The sequence below is a fragment of the Neolamprologus brichardi genome, chromosome 18 (assembly GCF_056152115.1).
Source record: "Neolamprologus brichardi isolate AB-2024 chromosome 18, ASM5615211v1, whole genome shotgun sequence".
NCBI classification, from domain to species: domain Eukaryota; kingdom Metazoa; phylum Chordata; class Actinopteri; order Cichliformes; family Cichlidae; genus Neolamprologus; species Neolamprologus brichardi.
In genome coordinates this window covers 4,458,871-4,478,526 of record NC_142121.1, presented here as the reverse complement: position 1 = coordinate 4,478,526, position 19,656 = coordinate 4,458,871, and the positions used below count along the sequence as shown (strand labels likewise).

General features: G+C 41.3%; 1 protein-coding gene across 2 annotated transcripts in view; it reads right to left on the bottom strand.

Annotated features, from left to right (window-relative positions):
- adcy8 (adenylate cyclase 8 (brain)) overlaps nt 1-19,656 on the bottom strand; it is a 151,510-nt gene that overhangs the window by 70,874 nt on the left and 60,980 nt on the right. For both annotated transcript variants that reach the window (XM_087831364.1, XM_087831365.1), the window contains exons 3-7: nt 17,344-17,474; nt 17,036-17,147; nt 14,368-14,495; nt 4,103-4,261; nt 2,140-2,410 (exon numbers count right to left, since the gene is read on the bottom strand). In XM_087831364.1, the coding sequence (XP_087687490.1) occupies nt 2,140-2,410; nt 4,103-4,261; nt 14,368-14,495; nt 17,036-17,147; nt 17,344-17,474 (801 nt within the window). The remainder of the gene's footprint in view (nt 1-2,139; nt 2,411-4,102; nt 4,262-14,367; nt 14,496-17,035; nt 17,148-17,343; nt 17,475-19,656) is intronic.

Here is a 19,656-nt window from a genome sequence, read left to right as displayed (position 1 = left end):
TCTTCACAATTTACCCGAACCACACAGCCTCGCCTTCGCCCGTGAACCTGGCAGCACACGACACGTAATCCTGCCTTTAATTCAATTCAAGCTCATTAATGCAGCACAAATCACAACAACAGTCACCTCAAGGTGGCTTTATACTGCAAGGTAAATGCCCAACAGTGTTCACAAGACACAACAATCAGACTTTACAGCTCCATCATGTTGTTTCATTGCAGTTGCCTCTTTTCCTCAGTCTATGACTATATATCTAATATATATCTATATATCGGTGTGTTAGCTCCTTAAAGGATCTGTGAACGGCGCAAACAGAGAAAACTGCATTAAATGATACTGTAAAAAAACAAACAATGATGCATTCATCAGCCTGATGTTTTAAGGACATTTTTCTAACATATTTTCAGATATTTCCTGACAGGAAACTCTCTGAACACCATTTGAAACTGTCACAAACATCCATCAGCTGTTAGTTTTTCTCCCTCTCCCTTCCACATTGTTCGAACAAAAAAACAGAAAGAAAATGTGAAGCTCAACCTTCAATCACTCTCTCCAAATTCAACCGTCTTAGACAAAACACAAAACCCCTCCGGGGGCTGATTTGTTGTCACAGGCAGACAAATGAAGAAGAAATGAGGAGGATGTTTAAAATGGGCCACACAATCACAAGCTCGTCATCCCAAAATAAAAAATAAAAAGGAGGCTGGCGCGCAGTGATGCGTTACCACAGTAACACATTTTCTCTGCAGAAAGCCGTCCACTCGCTCCCAGGAGAACAAAAACCCCCCAAAAAGGACAAAGCAACCAACAAACAGGCGAAACAACTGAGAAGATCCCATGCACTGTAAACAAAAAAACAAATAAATAAATTAAAAAACGCCCGCCGTGACAAAAAACTTCATCCTGCAGTGAAACTCAGTTAAAGCAAACAAGCTGGCCAAGAGTATTCTAGTCGTCCAAATATCATCAGGAAAAATGAAACAGTTTATTTCCTCCCATCTACTTGCTTCGTCTGGCATCTTCACTCATTTCTGGGTCCAAATGCTTCAGCTCCAAAAAGAAAACAAGCACAGACAATTGAAAACAGTCCAAATTTGTTTAGCTCCAATAAAAAGATGCGTGTGGTTGTTCTAACAGGTGTTACAGCAACGTTTAGCATTCAGGCATCGACGAAACGAGGATTTACAAAGTCGCTGCTCTAACGTTGAACCTAACATCGCTGTACACTTTTGATATAAAAACGAGGCACGCAATATGATTAAATAGGTTAATCAACAACCTTTATTGATAATAACTTGATCAAATGATCAGTTTCTGTGGATAAAATCTGTCCCACTCTTCTTTGCAGCATCACTTCCTTTTTGCACAGCTCTCTTGAGGTCCGGACTTTGGCTGGACCTTCGCAACATTTTCTTTTTCAGCCATTGCTGCAGTGCTTGGGATCATTGTCCTGTTGCATGACTCAGTTTGGGCCAAGCCCAAATCAATACCCCTGCAGCACCGCGCTGACCGTCTGTGCTGTATGAAGTGCTCTGGCCAAACGTCTCCACTTCCAAACAAGCCATATTTGTTCAATCTTTTCTAATCGTACTGTCATGAATGTAATATTGTATGACAGGAAAAGAAAGAAAGAACTTTGTGCATGTCTCTGAGCATTGCATGATCTGACTATGGGATGAATTTGCGAGGATTTTCACTTGGCTGTAATGTTTGCACGTGCCTGAAGGCTCCAGACCGACACACCGCTTTTATAGAGGTGCTTACACTTGCTGATGATCAATTAATTAAGGGCATTTAATTAGCAGCACCTGAGTCCTACCAGGCTGAGAAGAAACCAGGCTGAGAATGGCAATTAAATAGGTCTGGTGGGCTTGTGCCAGTTTAAAAAAAGGAGCACTGGAGAATATTAAAGAGACGAGACTCCCGTTCATCATAAGGAAACATTTGAACCCAGAAATGGGGTCATTATGTCATTAGCTAACGAGCAGATAAAATTCATTCCCCTCCCCCGAACGTAGAAATAAAGATAACGGTTTAATTGTCACTGCAGAAGAAGTTTGCTGCAAAGACAGACGTTCTCTGGCAGGGTGATAAAGTGCATACATCATGACCTGAATTACAAGCAGTGGCGGGACTTACGTTCTCCTTCCCCACGATGTTGTCAAAGGGGAGCTCGGGGCTCCACGAGGCCTCGTTAAAGGTAGCGCTGCTGGCTCGACGGTCGGCCGAGCTGGCCGCCTCCTTCATGATGTCCTCCGGCAGGGAGAGCAGACTCTCCTCGGGCTGCTTTATCAGGTACGTCTCGATGTTGTGGCGGCGAAGGAAGTCGTTGCGGTCCTTCCCGTGGCCTTCCTCCACCTCGTAGTCACCATTTAAACAATCCAGAGCTGCCTTAGAGATGTGGATCCTCCTGAAATGGAGAAAAAACATACATATTTAAAACATCTTCAGCTCAGTGGGTGAGAAGGTAACCACAAGCCACAGTGGTCTGGGTTCAAGTCTGACCCACAGTCCTCTGCTTCGTGCTTGCTCTCTCCCCACTTAATGCCTGCACTTACTATCCAATAAAGGTAAAAAAATGGCAATATATATATATATATATATATATATATATATATATATATATATATATATATATATATATATTTATTAGGGGTGCAACGATACTCGTATCGATATTGAACCGTTCGATACAGTGCTTTCGGTTCGGTACGCATATGTATCGAACAATACAACATTTTTAATTTATTTTATCAACTTTCCTTCTGACGGTGCTGTCTGTGTTGAGCGCTCAGTGGATCTGCGCTCGACAGTGCAGCCTAGGCGGAGTAGTCGAACGCAGATTCACTGAGCGCAGGGCAAGCTAGCGAGACAGAAGCTAAGCTCGTTGCAACATGGCAAATTGAACCTCCCCCACCCTCATTCAGATCTGGCGTTTGGAACTATTTTGGTCTTCATGTGACGTATGACCCTGAAGGTAAGCGCGTCATGGACTAAAGTAAAACAGTATGTTGGATGTGCCAGCAATGCTCAATTACATTGGTGGGAAGTAGTGTGTTAGCGCAGTTAGCTCGTTAACGTGTTGGCCGTCCAGCCCCACGCACGGGGCGATCCGCGGTAGCTCGTTAACGGAGATTTGCCGTGTTGTGGCGTTAACGTCATTTCAGATTAACGCTGACAGCACTAGTGGGAACACAACGAATATGACTGCACATTTACTCCGACATCATCCTCGTGCAAAGACAAGTGGAAGCAGACAAAAACAACAAGCACGCATGCTACAAACTTTACACGAGTCATTTAGACAGCCGTTAGCACATGATTCTCCTTATGGGGACCTGATATGTTTAATATGCTGCTGAGAATATAGCCCAGAAGAAGCGTATAGTATAGCTTTTATTTTGGAAAGAGACATTTCTCTGTAATAAACTCTCTTTTCCAAAGATGAGGGATTTCTCCATCAGATAGATTTATTTTTTATTACTTTGTTGTTTCAGCAACATTAAATTTAAAAACTGTACTTTTGAGTTAAAATATATATTTATAATTTTAATAAATGACAAATTAAAAAAGCATGAACATTTTTTTTGTATCGAAAAAATATCGAACCGTGACACCAAAGTATCGAACTGAACCGTGAATTTTGTGTATCGTTGCACCCCTAACAGACGTATACATAAAGACATATGTATAGACACAGACATACAAATTTGCTTCCGTTCTAATTTACAGCAAGAGGTGACGGGTGAAAAAACAAGTCCGATTATATAGAAGTTTATGGGAAAAGATGCTTGCAGGAAATGTTAAATCAGTAGTTAGAGAAATAATCTGCCTTTTAAGGTCAAACGGGAACAACAGGAACAACATATTATGCCACTAAACTATCCTTTTAAAAACTATATGAGGGTGGATAAAAATAAATGGCCGAGGGACTCAGCATAATCGCATCTCCTGCTCGGCTCTGGCCATGACATATCTTTACCAAACATCAGTTTGCTTTCTCTGGAGCCATGTTTTATGTGAGTGAATTTTCCGGCTGTCCACTGCCAATAATCCAACTGGAGATAAAAACAGCCACAGAAAATTCCTTCCGTTTCCTCACCCTGGGATGCCTCCAGACTCCAGCTTGTTGGCGATGTCCACATCCCAGGACCAGACATCGAACTGCCACTTCCTGAGTCCCAGCACGCCGCACAGTACCGAGCCGGAGTGGATCCCAATACGCATGTCGATGTCGTGTTTCGTCCGTGATCTCACGTATCTGGAAGGAAGAGGGAAAAAAGCGGTTAATTTTTGGCATAGTACTCTTATATAAATCAGGACTACGGCGCTAAAGTAATGTACGGAGAAAAAACGGAGAAAACTAGCCGATTTTTGGCAAGAAGAACGAACAAACAACAGACAGAGGTTGCAACTGACTGGCTAGCCGCTCCTATGTTTGTTAATACAGTGGAAAGAGAAGATTAGCTGTACAGCTTTGCTTTGTGCCATTACAGGGTTTACTGACAGCGGCAATAAATCCCAAAGAACGGGAAAAAAGAACACGGAAGTCTTAGGTTTGTAAAGGTTTGTGCTCTGGAAGAACAAGACTAAAATGGAGAAGTTTATCCATAATGTAAAGTACAACATTTAAAAATAACCAAACACCCCATACCAACCAACTGTCCATCTGCATCTAAAGGTCAAAGGTCACTCTTTCGAGGATGCCAATGTTCACATTTTGGACTGAGAGGACAGATGGTTTGAAAGAGGAGTGAAAGAAGCATCTATGTCCACTGTGAGCGACCTTCTTTGAACAGAGGCGGTGGTTTACGACACCAACTGTTTTGAGTTCCTTCCCCAGACGCCTTAACGCCCACTCACATCCTGGGCCATCTGACCTCAGGAAATCACATGATAAGGTGGGGCCAGGTTTCACAATGAACTCACCCGAAACTCTGGCTGATTGGGACCCACACCCAGTTTCACACCTTGGCTCAGGCGATTAGAGGATCATCAGGGGGTCCTTTTGTCCCTCTGTGGGGGGAAACTCCCACTAGGTTTAAATCTGGGACTCTCCACCATTTGACCTTAGAACTGAAGAAGCTTCTCGGATGAGAGGTGAAACGTCTTCAAGCAACTTAAAGAAGTCCAGACGCTTTTCTTTGCAAGCTCCTTTGACTACAATGACCTGGATGACGGAGAACCTTCACAGACACCCCATACCAACGGTCAGCACGGTTGATGTTTAGGACTTGTTTTGCAACAACATGACCTTGGCACGCCACAGCCCCAGAGTCGACCATGAACTCCTCTGTATATCAAAGTGATCTAGAGTTAAATGCCATCGGTCTCAAACTGCAAAGATCATAAGCAAAGCAGCACATCTACAAATCTACAGCAGAGTGGCTGAAAAAAGAAACGAATCAAGGTGTTGCAATGCTCCACTCAAAGACCTCAATCTGACTGAAATGCTGTGACACACTGTTGAGAGAGTTTAACTAAACTCAATGAAAAGAAGTTACGTCAAAAAATCCTCCACAACGATGTGAGAGACTGATACAGTCGTACAGCTATTAACGCTAAAAATGCTTCTAGATCAGGGGTGGGCAACTCCAGGCCTCGAGGGCCGGTGTCCTGCAGGTTTTAGATGTCCTTGAACCAACACAGCTGATTTAAATGGCTAAATTAGGTCCTCAACATGTCCTGAAGTTCTCCAGAGGCCTGGTAGCGAACTAATCATGTGATTCAGGTGTGTTGACCCAAGGTGAGACAATGTTTTGGGCTTCCCCTGACTCCACACCAAGCATGTAGTCACTCCCAGACGCCATTTACAATCACAGTCCATTCAAATACTCCCAGAAATACTTTCAAAAGTTACCTGAAACATGTTTAACTGTTTCAGAATACAAAATAATATATAATGTGCTGTGTAAGTGGACATGAGCATGAAAATACAATGAAAATAAAGCGTTGTGAGGCTGTGAATAAACTGAATTAAGGTTATGAAGGTAACAATGGATGGTTTTGAAAAAAGTATAAAATTACACGCAGGTATATTTGAGTTTAAAAAAGCTGATCTAATTGACTTCAGGTGCACACGTCTGGCATTAATTTAAAAATATTTCAGGGGTCACTTTGGGTGGTACTGTGAAAAACACTGTCGGCATTAATTCAGCAGATTAATATACATGAAACTGACCTTTGGTGAAACTAAAGAAACACAGAACGCGGAGACAGATAATGCTGCCAGGCAAACACCGTTCAAGTCCACCAAGAAACGAGCACAAAAGAGTTCAGGCGTATCTGTGGCACTTCAACAAAAGAGGTAAAGCTGTTTCTGTAGACTCGTCGCACCTGTTAATAAATTACTTTCTCATTTCGTACTTTATTTTTCCCTGAAACACAATAAAAGCAGGACAGAGTGCAGCTGATAACAGCCTCCGAGGAGCAGACAGGCCTGTCACGCCTCGTCCTCCCTCCTGGCGTTATTTCATGCTTCATAAGAGCCGCGATGAATGTGAGGTGAAAGGCATCCTGGGTGTTTGTGACAGGTGGTTAAAGTTAGTCAACTGCTAGACGACACCTGGAGTAGAAATTAACAAACAACGACGAAGAGGAGGAGGAGAATGATGATGCTGTGATACTGTGTTGACTCTGTGGGGAAGTTCTTTCTGTATATATATATATAAATATTTATATACATATATATGTACGTCACCTACAAATCAAAAGGTTGGTAGTTCATTCCCTGGCTGCTCTAGTCTAGATACCAAAGTATCCTCAGGCAACACAGCGAACCCCCGAGATGCTGCCGTCTAAGAGAGCACAGGTGTCGAACTCCAGGCCTCGAGGGCCGGAGTCCTGCAGGTTTTGGATGTGTCCTTGATCCAACGCAGCTGATTTAAATGGCTAAAATACCTCCTCAACGTCGTGTCCAAATTCATGGGCTGCTTCCTCCTGAGGCCGCATTTGTAGACCGATTACGTCACAGCGACGCGCCGAAGGCTGTCCAAATTCGTAGACTCCTCCGAATGCGGCCGACAAATGTGTCCTCCTTTTCCCCGAATTTAAAGGATGGGTCGGGTGTGTCCTTCGTGGCCCACCATATCCCAGAATTCATAGCGCGGCCCAGCCAAACTCCAGTTTCCAACAATGGCGGCCGCTGCTAAGTTTTAAAATTACTCATACTAATCTTTCTGGGTCACAAAATAAACTTTTAACATATTTTCAGGCGAGAAAGTAGCTGTGTAAACATCAAATATCTGCTCGGTTTATCAGGATATCGCATATTTGCAAAAGTGCTTCGACGTTTTTGGAGACGTCTGCTACCCACCAGCTCGACAGCTCGCCGGGAGCTCGAGGGTCACTGATGCGGCCGAGAACGGCACAACTCCCGGCACATCATTTTCAGATCACCGCGGACTTTCGCTGCTCGGGTTAAACGTAATATATAAGTCACTTAGACAACGTAAAAATGTTATTGTTGGGCTTTTTTCAGTGTTTTGTTTGTTCGTGAGTAAATCGGTTTGGCTGAGATTAAAGTTATTAGATAAAATAAAACTTTATTAATCCCCCGGGTGGGTTCCTCCGGGATTTTCACACAGCTGACTAAACGTCAAACAGAAAACTGATTAAACAGAAGTGTGAGACGGTCGAGAATTTACTCCAGTGTCCTGTTATATTTTAGACAGCAAGGAGCAGACGGCGAGTTTATTAAACTCTGAGACAGCGGTGACGCTAATCAGAAGGCTTGGCCGTCCAATTTCACAGCCGTTTACTTCCAGCCTACCCGACCTTCTGAGGACCCGGCCCACGTAGACCGCGAAGGCCGGGTCCTCAGGAGGATGCAGCCCATGAATTTGGACACGAATGTCCTCCAGAAGCCTGGTAATGAACTAATCATTTGATTCAGGTGTGTTGACCCAGGGTGAGCTCTAAAACCTGCAGGACTCCAGGCCCTTTTAATGGAAATCTGTGGGTGGCGTCTGGAAGTAGCTGGGCTTCTTCCCAGACTTTTGTCCTGATCATCCCCAATCTGTAAGTTTTCTGCACACACCACATTCGTCCTCGTGTCTGCAGCAGTGGGGGGGGTCTCCTGTTTTTTAATCAGTTAAAGGGTTTTTGTAAATATCACAGATTTTAAATGAAAAAAATGGATGTAGCCTCTGTGACACCATCCTTTGTTTCTGGACACCACAGTTTGATTGGTAATTTATTTCAAACATGTAAACAATATAAGAAAATAAGAGAGAAAAAATACTATACAAAAAAAATCAATACGTTTCAATATAGCTACCGTTCTGATTAATTTACATGTTGAAAGCGGTTTAAAACTGTGTTTGTGGTTCGGCTCCATCATGTTAATTCTTTTATTAGAAATATGTTTGGACAAGAGGCTGTCGGCTAATAGCAAGCTGTATCTATAAGATGTGCAGGCGACATGCACAGATGTGCTCCTTAGTGCTACATCAGAGACGAGTAACACGCGAGGATTTCACTCGCTGAAACTGGAGCACAGACTTCTTAAACAGGCCGTATCACACAGGTAGGCACAAACCTTATTATATGTCAGGTAATTCTGTGAACACGTCCTGCTGAGGTTTCAAATCAGCACTAACAGCTGATTAGTGCTAACAGGAGCAGGTCAGAGGAGATTGTGTGTTTTTGTGTCTAACAAACAGTGCAGCCTGTCTCCACTTCTGTCCCTGCATTCAGCTGAAAATCCCATCTTCTCGTCTATAGCAGTGTTTAGAGGTAAACACACCTCCTCTACATCGTTAATGACTGAGTAATGTGAGGGTGAAAATATGTCGAATTCTAAATTTTAACCCTTTAAGACCTACCATAGAACCAAGTCCGCCAGAGCTTATATTATATGTTTACATGCTGTGGAGCCATTTTTGGGAGCATTTCAAGTTGCTATACATCAATACAACCATTATAGCCCAGATTTTAATAATATGTATGAATTAAGTGCATAGTAATTACATAAATTGCAAAAAAAAAGTGCAATAAACTACAAAAAAAATGTAAAATCGTTTTTGTTTTTTTAACATATATTTCTAGTTAGAGAAATTTAAGAGGCTTATCCCTCAGAACTGTAAATACAAAAAAGTTGCACAAAATAGTTTCCCACCACAGGAAATTTATTTTGAGTGTCTTCATAGTTTTATTTTTGAAATACACCAATTTTTATACACTGCAGGAAAAATGAAAATAAATATTATAATGCAGATTTGCATCAAAATAAACTATTTCCAGCAGTGCAATATGAGTCCTAAGCATCCCAGAAACCACACAGAAAGTCATAAAGTCAAACATAACTTTTAAAAACACCAGTATAGGCTCATGAGGCCCTGATGGTAAAAAAAACTACATTTCCGCAAAATGACGTCACTTCCGGTTTCGGGCAGGACATGGCGGACATGCAAAAGTTCGCTCTGACGTCTATTTCAACGTAGGAAGTGTTACAAACAGCTGATCGGATCAGCAAAGCGTGTTTCTGGAATATTATGTTTTTGTTCCTGCAAGCGCTTTTTATGCAGTTTTTGCAAAGCTATATGTGGAAGGAAACTGTGACCGAGGACAAGCTGATGGCATAAGATGTAAGTACAACTCCTCCGGTTTCATATGCAAAAAAAAACTATTGCGCTAGCTTACGTGGTTGCAGAGCTACCGGGATTTAAAAATAGTTACGCAAAACAGAGCGTGCTGCTCTGACCGGTTTTAAAGGGTTAATTTGTAAGTAATGAAATTTGAAATAAGGGGGTGGGAACAGGAAAAGTGTAAACTTCATCCTACTCCTTTTTGAGCATAGACACAGAGATATTCATGAAAACGTGTTTTTAAGTTTTTTTCTTCTTTTTTTCTTGTCATTTCCGTTATATTTGCATGTTCGAAATAAAATCTAACCGTCTGTAACAGAAAAACTGTTAGCCATGGATGGATGGATAGAACAAACTATCCATCTAAGAAGACATTGGCAGTGTTTGGTAAACCAGACAAACTTTTAGTTTAAGATTTGTGTTGAGTCTTGACCGGGAGAACAACAGACGGCGATAAACATCAACACAGAGAGAGAACTGTCTTTGGAGCCTCCTGTTTCTATCCTCCCAAACATTTGGTTCAGACCTCCAGGTGTCATGTGAGAGCTTCACATCGTTACCCTAAACTTTGGACTTTTTTCTGTGAGGTTTCTTTGTACTAGTACTCCCTGATTGTGCTCCCCTGCTGAGCTGCAATGGATGTGCTAAAATAGCCTAAAGATACAACCTTGGAACATTCCCACCTCAACTGCCTCAACATGTCTTTCTAGTTTTAATGTACAATGAGGACTGACAATTTTGAAATTCACAAAAATGTAATCTGTGTAACAGGAAGTTGTAAACCAGTAAGACAAGATGCTGTACTAGAATCTGTCAGCTCACTCTCAGCCTTCATGCATCTGTTCAGCAACGTGTGACCAGAATCTGCATTAACAAATACGAGGAATGAAGGAAACTGGTGCAAGCTTAGCTAACATTAGCCGGATGCTGTAAACTCGACCAACATCGTCTTTGTGTGATTATATCACCACATGTAGTTGCACACAACAGTATTTAAAACCGTGTTTGATAACTGACGACTGTGACTGTGGAGTTGGGACTCTGTGTAAAACATAAATAAAAGCAATGATTTGAAAATCTCATAAACCCATATTCTATTCACAATAAAGCATATATGCTTATACTCAGACATTTCACTATTACGTTAAATATATTAGTTCATTTTGACTAGGGCTGCCACAATTAGTCGACTATCAAAATCGTCGATGACTGATTTAATAGTCGAGGCTTCGTTTGAAGCTTTGTAAGATCATAAAAGACGCAGGAATAAGTAGTAGGATTTAAGAGTGTAATAACGGACTGAAACAGAAGATGGCAGCACTGCATGTACAAGGATGCCAGCTGCCGTTAAACCCCGAAGAAGAAGAAGCTGTGTCCCAGAATTCATAGCGCAGCCCAGCTCAGTTTCCAACAATGGCGGCAGCTAGTTAGTTTTAATATTACTCTTATTATTCTTTCTGGGTCACAAAATAAACGTTTAACATATTTTTAGGCGAGAATGTAGCTGTGTAAACCTCAAATATCTGCTCAGTTTATCAAGACACCACATATTTTCAAAAGCGCTCCGACGTTTTCGGAGACGTCTGTTAGCCACTAGCTCGATAGCTAGCTGGGGGCTAGGCTAACTAGAGCCGTGAGAACACCAGACTCGTTTTCAAACCCACCGCCGTCTTTCGCTACTCAGGTTAAACATGATATATAAGTCACTTAGATAACTTAAAAATGTTATTGTTTGGCTTTTTTCAGTATTTTATTTGTTCCTGAGTAAATCGGTTTGGCTGAGATTAAAGTTATAGTTTTTACACAGCTGAATAAACGTCAAGCAGACAGCTGATTATCAGAAGTGTGAGATGCTCGAGAATTTACTCCGGTGTCCTGTTATATTTTAGATAGCAAGGAGTTCATTAAACTTCACCGAAACAATCTGCAAATTTCATTAAACTTTAATAAACTATCATCTTGTCTTTATTTTTAGTTAGCACATACCTTAAACACTTAAAGCTGTAAGCTAATGATAGTTATATAAGAGCAGATGCTGCTGGTGCAATAAGCTGCACGTTTTATGTCCAATAGATGATGATCTGATTAGTCGACTAATCGCAAAAATAATCGGTGACTAGTCAATTATCAAAATAATCGTTTGTGGCAGCCCTAATTTTGACTTTAATGGCAGCACCATGTCGCAAAAAAGTTGGAAAAGAGGCTGGAAAAGTAAAGTGGTACCAAAAACAAACATCGTGAACTAACTAAAGAGTTACCGTCCAGCTCGTCATCAGCACTCAGGTCAAAAGCCTGAAACTTTGACGGTGGTTGCACATGTGGAAAGGCACCACCAGTGCTGAACGGTACATACAGGTTGTGGCCGTGCAGACTAATCTGTCACAGGAGAGGCTTTTGAATATTTCAACAAGACAATGCTAAATCATATACTGGAGCCAATCCAACAGCACAGCTTCACGGCTCGCTGCAGTCCAGACCTTTCACAAACAGAAACATCATTAAGTGAAATCTATGACAAATAAGACCACGGACAGCTGAGCAGCTGGATTCCTCTCAGATAACAGTGGAATATTATTCCCCTGCCAAAAGTCCAGCAAATCGTTGCATTCATTTATTCACTTTTTACAGCGTTCCAACTTTTAAGCAAGTGGGTTAGTATTTCCTCTGTTTATCGGACAAGTTGGGAACAATGTGGTCCCACCTTTATGCTTTACAATCCCTCAGAAACAAGTAAAAACCTGATTTATTTGGACAATATAAGCAAACCCGTCTCCTCTTATTCCAGCTTTTGCAAAACTGATTGGTGTCGCAGCAAAAAGTGTGCACAGCTCACCATCTTGACATGATGATACTGAGCACAAATCTCACAGCTTATCCGCCCTAATCTGTTTCCTTCCTCTGAACATCAGTCCTCCTCTTCTCTCTCACTCTTATATCAATGCAAAGGGTTAAAACGCTGCAGCAGCACCGAGGATCACTGAAATAAAATAAATCAAAGCACAAACTCCAGCGTCTGTGAGCCTTTTAGACAAAGCTGAAGAAGAACTCTTTCTCCTTTCCTATGAACTACTCATTTCACAGTCTGATACAAAGATCTATAAAGCCCTGTTGTGCGTTTCAAAATACATCACAAGCACTACAAACATGTTTTCTTGCATTTCAGCGATGCATAGACATCTGTTAATTCAAACGTACATTATTTGATAGTGATTTTGTGTTGAAACAGCTGCATGCAAATATTGCAGGGAGGCTTTTCCGAGCAGAACAAGGTAATTTACAGATACTAGGACAGTCGTCAGGGTAAAAGACATTTATTCTTCTAAGATGATTCCTGCAGTTACAATGAATTCATTGCACCATGAATTTGCTCTATTCATACAAAAACAGACAAACTCGACTTTGATTTAAAAGGATTTCTCTCCCGCTGCACCATCGATGCACCAAAATAAAGGTCATTTTTTTTATTACCATGTTTTATCTTTTAAAGTTACAGAGAAGAAGGTTTAAAAATGGATTCGTAGTCACATGTGTATTTATACACACCTGTTTAAAGGTGTATTTACCCATGTCCCTCACTGGTTAGAGAAACTCCTGTTAGGAAACGTCAGTATGAGGATTTTGGCGTTTTGTATCTTGGCAATCGAGGGCAGACCAAGATGCACTGCATGCTAATACTTCTCAATCCCATAATAAATAACAACCAGGCCAAAAGGCATTTATAAATGCTGACTTATAAATGCTGACATCTTTATCCAAACCTTTTTAAATGCTGATATAAATAAGCTATAAGTTAGATGTGGTGTTTTAGCTATTTTTTAGCTATTTCCTCCCATATAAATAGCTAAAACACTACATCTAACTCATAGCTTATTTATATCAGTACCACTCAATCAAAAAGTGCAGACTCTGATTAAAAATATTGGAATTAAATCCACTTTTAATGTACAGTCTCTATTTCCAGGGGCTGAAATATAATTGCACAAAGCACTCGAAAGCTGTCTCATGGACAGGTGTGCGTTCCTCCTTTTATTATGTCTTCATAGATTAAGTGGAGAAAAAGGCTGAAGATGGTTCCAAGTCATTTGCATTTGTAAGCTGTTTCTGTGAACCCGGGTGTTGTTAAAGGAGCTCTCTGTGCCAGTGAAACAGGCCATCCTCAGGCTACGAACAAAAAACAAATGCATTAGAGCGATCGCAGCAACATTAAGAGACGTCAAATTTAAAGCTTGATGAGACAAGAAAAAGAAGAACGCGCCGAGGAGCGATGCAACATAAAACAGACCTAGAGCGGTGGATGATCGCAGGATTCTTTCCATGATAGATTAAAAAAAGCATTTCTACACGAGGCATCTTTATCCAAGCCTACCATCCAAGAAAGACTTTACAGGGAATCTGATATCAAACATATTAGTGCATAATCTGCAAACCAGTGATCAGTCTCGAAATTAGAAACCAGAATGAATTTAAAAAAATAAATTAAAAAGCTCTGGCACTGTGTTCCTTAGAGAAATCAAAGTAAGACGGAAAGATCAATCTATTGCATGGACACGCATGGCTTCCAGCTTCCAGTGAGTCAGTAGACTGACCAAAAACATACTGTAAAAGCAACACAGGAGTCTTTGATGGAAAACAAGTGGTCTGATCTGAAATCAACTGAACTACTGTTCACCTGTTTAAGGTAAAACTAAAGGCATAAACAACTGATGACAGCTGCAGTAAAAGCCTTTCCCTACAACAAGGAGCTTTGTTAAAAAGTAAGGACAGTAGAAGAAGACAGCACCTGATGGTTTTGATCATGTCGAGGCCCATTTCCACGCAGCAGTGGGCGTGGTCCGGCCTAGGCTCCGGCAGACCAGACACACAGTAGTAACAGTCTCCAAGGATCTTTATTCGTAGACAGTGATGCTCCTGCAAGAGACAAACACCATAACCATAAAGGCAGAAAACCTGAGCAATGACTATACCTGAAATAAGAATTAAAGATCAGTAGGAATCAGAAAAAAACAGGAAAACACAGAAAACATATCAGGTTATCTCTGAATTCCTTCTCTGACTGTGAAATTGCAACCGGCCAAGCGTGACAGTCTGAAATGTTCTGCAATCTAATATCAGCTGAGTCGTACACAGTGGATGTTGAATCAGATATTCACTGTGTTGTTTTGAATAAATATTTATTCTACTGGAGCGTCTTTATTCAGTTTTCATGAGTCCCGACAGCCATGAGAGGCTGTCGCAGAAAAGATGAGCTCTGGGCTCCAAAATCATACACGCACAATCAAATGTGGAAAAAGAAGAGCTGCAAAGTCTATTCTTATGCTTCATTTTCAGTAATTATTTTTATACATCTGGGAAAATAGTTTTTAGTGATAGCCTGCCACACAGAAGCAAAAATTAAAGAGTTTATGTTACCATTTATGGTGTATGTGCATGTATTTTTCCAGGTTTTAACCAGCATTGTGAATGGTACACTCTATTGCCAGAAGGTGGCAGTAAAGGAGCTGAGAAGCTATCCTTGCAATTCCTTACCAGCTAGCTAGCAAGATGCAAGTCTGCCACAACAATGCAGTTTAATGCAGCTGCATTTATAGAACTCTTTAGCATTTAGCAAGGTTAATATACTACAATTGACTATGTGCACGTTAGCATATGCTACTTCCGGTGCGGAAACTCCTGTGGGGAGCTTTGTTTCCGGTGTCCTATTCACACCCTGTTTACGGTCCAAAACAAGTTAAGCTAATGAATGAATCAAGCGGCGATTCACATTTCTATAGATGTCTCGGGCATTTACCCAATATATCTGTAAATGATGTTCATCGACTTGTCGATATTTTTCCCCCACGCCTCAGAGCAAAAGAGAAAAGGGATTCAAATGTTATATTTCTCAGCTGTCCCTCGTTTATCGCGGGTGTTATGTTCTAAAAATAACCAGCGATAGGTGAAATCAAGTAGCCAATTTTATTTTTTGACGGTGCAAAACGTTTCGTGGACATTGTGGACATACAACACTGCACTTCAGAGTCACACTGCTAGCGATCGATGCAGCGATTCTGTACTGTACAGGAGAGACGTCACGGAGGAGATCGTCTGCAGCGATCAGGACACAATGTGATGTAAAAAAAAGCATGCAAACTTGCACTAAAAAATCTGCGAAACAGCGAGGTGAAAGGTGAACCGCGTTATAGCGAGGGGCCGCTGTAATTTTGAAGGTAAGTCACAACATACCTTCGTAAATACTAATGTATAGAAACAGTTACCAGCAACCATTCATTTTTTGTGTGGCTTTTTTTCACGGTTTGTTAACATGCTGTGTAGGTGTGTACTTGACTAGCTGATCTCGACATAATGGGGGAAACATCTGGTTTGACTATTCTTCACCTGTAGTTTGAATGCTGAACATTTGCCTGTTTAAATCATAAGACCAGTCACTATACAGAGATGTGCTTCTGAATGTGGACGATGTGTCTTCTGCTGCAGTTCTGCTTGTGTTGAGTGATGTAAACAACTGATCGATCTAAACTCTTTAAACGTCAAAATTGATCATTAGATTTTTTATGACACAACAGTGGTGAGTGTTCCCACCTTCTCCTCTTTGTAACTTAACGTGATCTTTCCGTTTTCGAGTTTTGGACATGATTTTGGAGTATATCTTCACAGTAGCGATTGACCGCAAAGTAAAGCTACCGGAAATGTACAACCCTACATCTGGTCTCAAACCAGGAAGTTAGCATTTTCTCGTGCACAGGGTCAATTACAAAGAGAGAACCCCAACGATCACATGATCCCCACGAGCGACACCTGGCGACGCTGTGGAAAAACACCTCCCTCATCCACAGTGACATCCTCAGAGTTTGCTTTCACTTAACCATAAAGCAAGTGTTCACAAACTATATATTGGGAAAAGTGTTTCAATCTAAATATTGATTGAACATTATAGGATCTATGAGATGAGATTATAGACCTTTAAAGCTGACTTTCACTAAACAGTTCTATCTAACACAGTTTACCAAATATTTGAACAAAATTTGAGCCCCATCGTATAAAAAGTCTCCACATAATCAGCCATAAGTCATAAGATCAGGTGATGTAGTGTTTGACAGATGCGGCCCGTGGCTGAGGTGAGGCATCCAGACTCACCCTGAGTCAGCGCTATGAGTCAAGACACAACACACAACATTGCAAATGTGGGCCAAGCTGGCGTTGCTGTTTGGGCCATTTTCAGAGGAGGTTCATAAGATAAGTGAAAGTAAATCAAAAGTTAACCACAGACAGGTGATCAGCTGTTAGGTAAAGGTTATTAACCTGAGGTATCTCTAAAGAAATGTGATTTATTAATCCTTTAATGCACAGATGAGCGAATATTTTTAATGGGAACATAAATCGATTCAAAACTCAAGACAAAAACAGACTAAAATCAGATTATATGCACATTTGGGATGAGGAGCTCTTACATGTGCGAGGCGGTCGAAGCGTGCAAAGAGTTCATTCAACATTCGCACCAGCTCCTGCGCTGACAGCGTCGTGGAGAGGTTTGTGAAGCCTTTAACATCTGCGAAAAGAATGCTGAATAAAATACGGAAATGTCACTTTAATATCCAGCTCACTTCTTAAAAGTTATGATACTTAATGAGGATTACATTTTCTGTGATGTCAGATTTTGCACATTTTACGTAAATGTCACAGTTTTGTTCTTAAGAGCAAAAACACTCAAATGTCTTTATTCGGGGCACACACAGGTGTTTCGCTGTTGGACCCTCACCTGACATTCTCGTAGCGGTGGATGTAGATTCTGTGAAACTGATGCTGGAGGTGTTCGTCCTCTACATTTGTCATGTCGTTGATCATTTCCAAAACTACAAAACGAGGCAGGACTGATAACACCAGTCGTTCCTGTTGGGGAGAAAAATGAATCATCTCATTGCTTTGAAATGACAAAAAGACACGATACAGAACAATAACATAACTAGGGCTGCCACGATTAGTAGACTAGTCACGATTACGTCGACTATTAAAATCGTCGACGACTGATTTAATAGTCGACGCGTCGTTTGAAGCTTTGTAAGATCCCAAAAGACGCAGGAATAAGTAGTAGGATTTAAGAGTGTAATAACGGACTGAAACAGAAGATGGCAGCACTGCATGTACAAGGATGCCAGCTGCCGTTAAACCCCGAAGAAGAAGAAGCTGTGTCCCAGAATTCATAGCGCAGCCCAGCTCAGTTTTTAGCAATGGCGGCAGCTAGTTAGTTTTAATATTACTCTTATTATTCTTTCTGGGTCACAAAATAAACGTTTAACATATTTTCAGGCGAGAATGTAGCTGTGTAAACCTCAAATATCTGCTCAGTTTATCAAGACACCACATATTTTCAAAAGCGCTCCGACGTTTTCGGAGACGTCTGTTAGCCACTAGCTCGATAGCTAGCCGGGGGCTAGGCTAACTAGCACCGTGAGAACACCGGACTCCCGGCTAATCGTTTTCAAACCCACCGCCGTCTTTCGCTACTCAGGTTAAACATGATATATAAGTCACTTAGATAACTTAAAAATGTTATTGTTTGGCTTTTTTCAGTATTTTATTTGTTCCTGAGTAAATCGGTTTGGCTGAGATTAAAGTTATAGTTTTTACACAGCTGAATAAACGTCAAGCAGACAACTGATTATCAGAAGTGTGAGATGCTCGAGAATTTACTCCGGTGTCCTGTTATATTTTAGATAGCAAGGAGTTTATTAAACTTCACCGAAACAATCTGCAAATTTAATTAAAATTTAATAAACTATCATCTTGTCTTTATTTTTAGTTAGTACATACCTTAAACACTTAAAGCTGTAAGCTAATGATAGTTATATAAGAGCAGATGCTGCTGGTGCAATAAGCTGTACGTTTTACGTCCAATGGATGATGATCTGATTAGTCGACTAATCGCAAAAATAATCGGTGACTAGTCGACTATCAAAATAATCGTTTGTGGCAGCCCTAAACATAACATCTGCATATACCGACAAATCACAATGTGTTAAAAACATTGACTATTGAACTGTTTTTGTGATTGGCACTTCCATCCATTAATTTGTCCACAGGGAGCCGACTAAGCAGAGGTGTTCAGACCTTCCTCTCCCCTGATGCCTCACCCAGGTCTTTCAGGAGGACTCTGATGCTTTCCTAAGACAGACGAGACACTTCATCTCTCAGCTGTCATGCCTGGGGTCTGCCTGGGGTCTCCTCCCAGTAGGAGCTACTCAGAGCCTCCTGAATGATCAAGCTCCTCACCCTGTGTCTACGGCTGACCCCAGTCACCTCTCAGGAGAAGCTCACCAACACTGCTATCTGCGCTCCTATTTCTTCTGTCACCACCCACAGCTCGTGACCAAAGGTGAGGCCAGCATTGTTCACAGGCCGGTACATCAACAGCTTCAGCTTCACAGTCAGCTGCTTGAATAACAACAAATATCTGAATTCTATTTGAAGCCTTCAAAGCCAGAGTGGACAGTATTTTCCTCGGATTTAAAGGCGCTAATTCTCATTCCAGCCACTTCACGCTCTGCTGTAAACAACCCTCGTAAAAGCACGAGGCCATCACCCCATGAACCACAACTTTGAGTTTTATTAGCTCAGTTTATAGGCAAAGGTTTGTCCTGGGATCTCCCCAACCTTACACGGCAACATATGGAAAACAGGAAGTGCTGAGCCATCAGCTGATGTCAGCTTGCACTGAGATGAACGCTGATCAGTGTGAGCATCTACATCCAGAAACACAGGAAGGAAGGTAAACTCTTCTCATCATTACTTTAGATTGTTTCACTTTTAAACTAAATGCTTTGAACTACAGCGAAAAAGTGGAAACAGCCTTTTTTTATGGATAAATTCAAAAACTATGTTTGATGTATGTAAATGTTTCAATAACAAACGAGAGAACATCAACAGTAAATTATCGAAGGAACAGAAATAAAGCCTTTAAAAAGAAATGACACGAGGAGCTGTGTGTGTGAGAAATGAATTAAAAAAGATGGCTTGAGCTCTGCCAGCCTAAGCTCCTCGAGCAGGATCCTCCAAAGCCTCCGCGCTCGCAGGA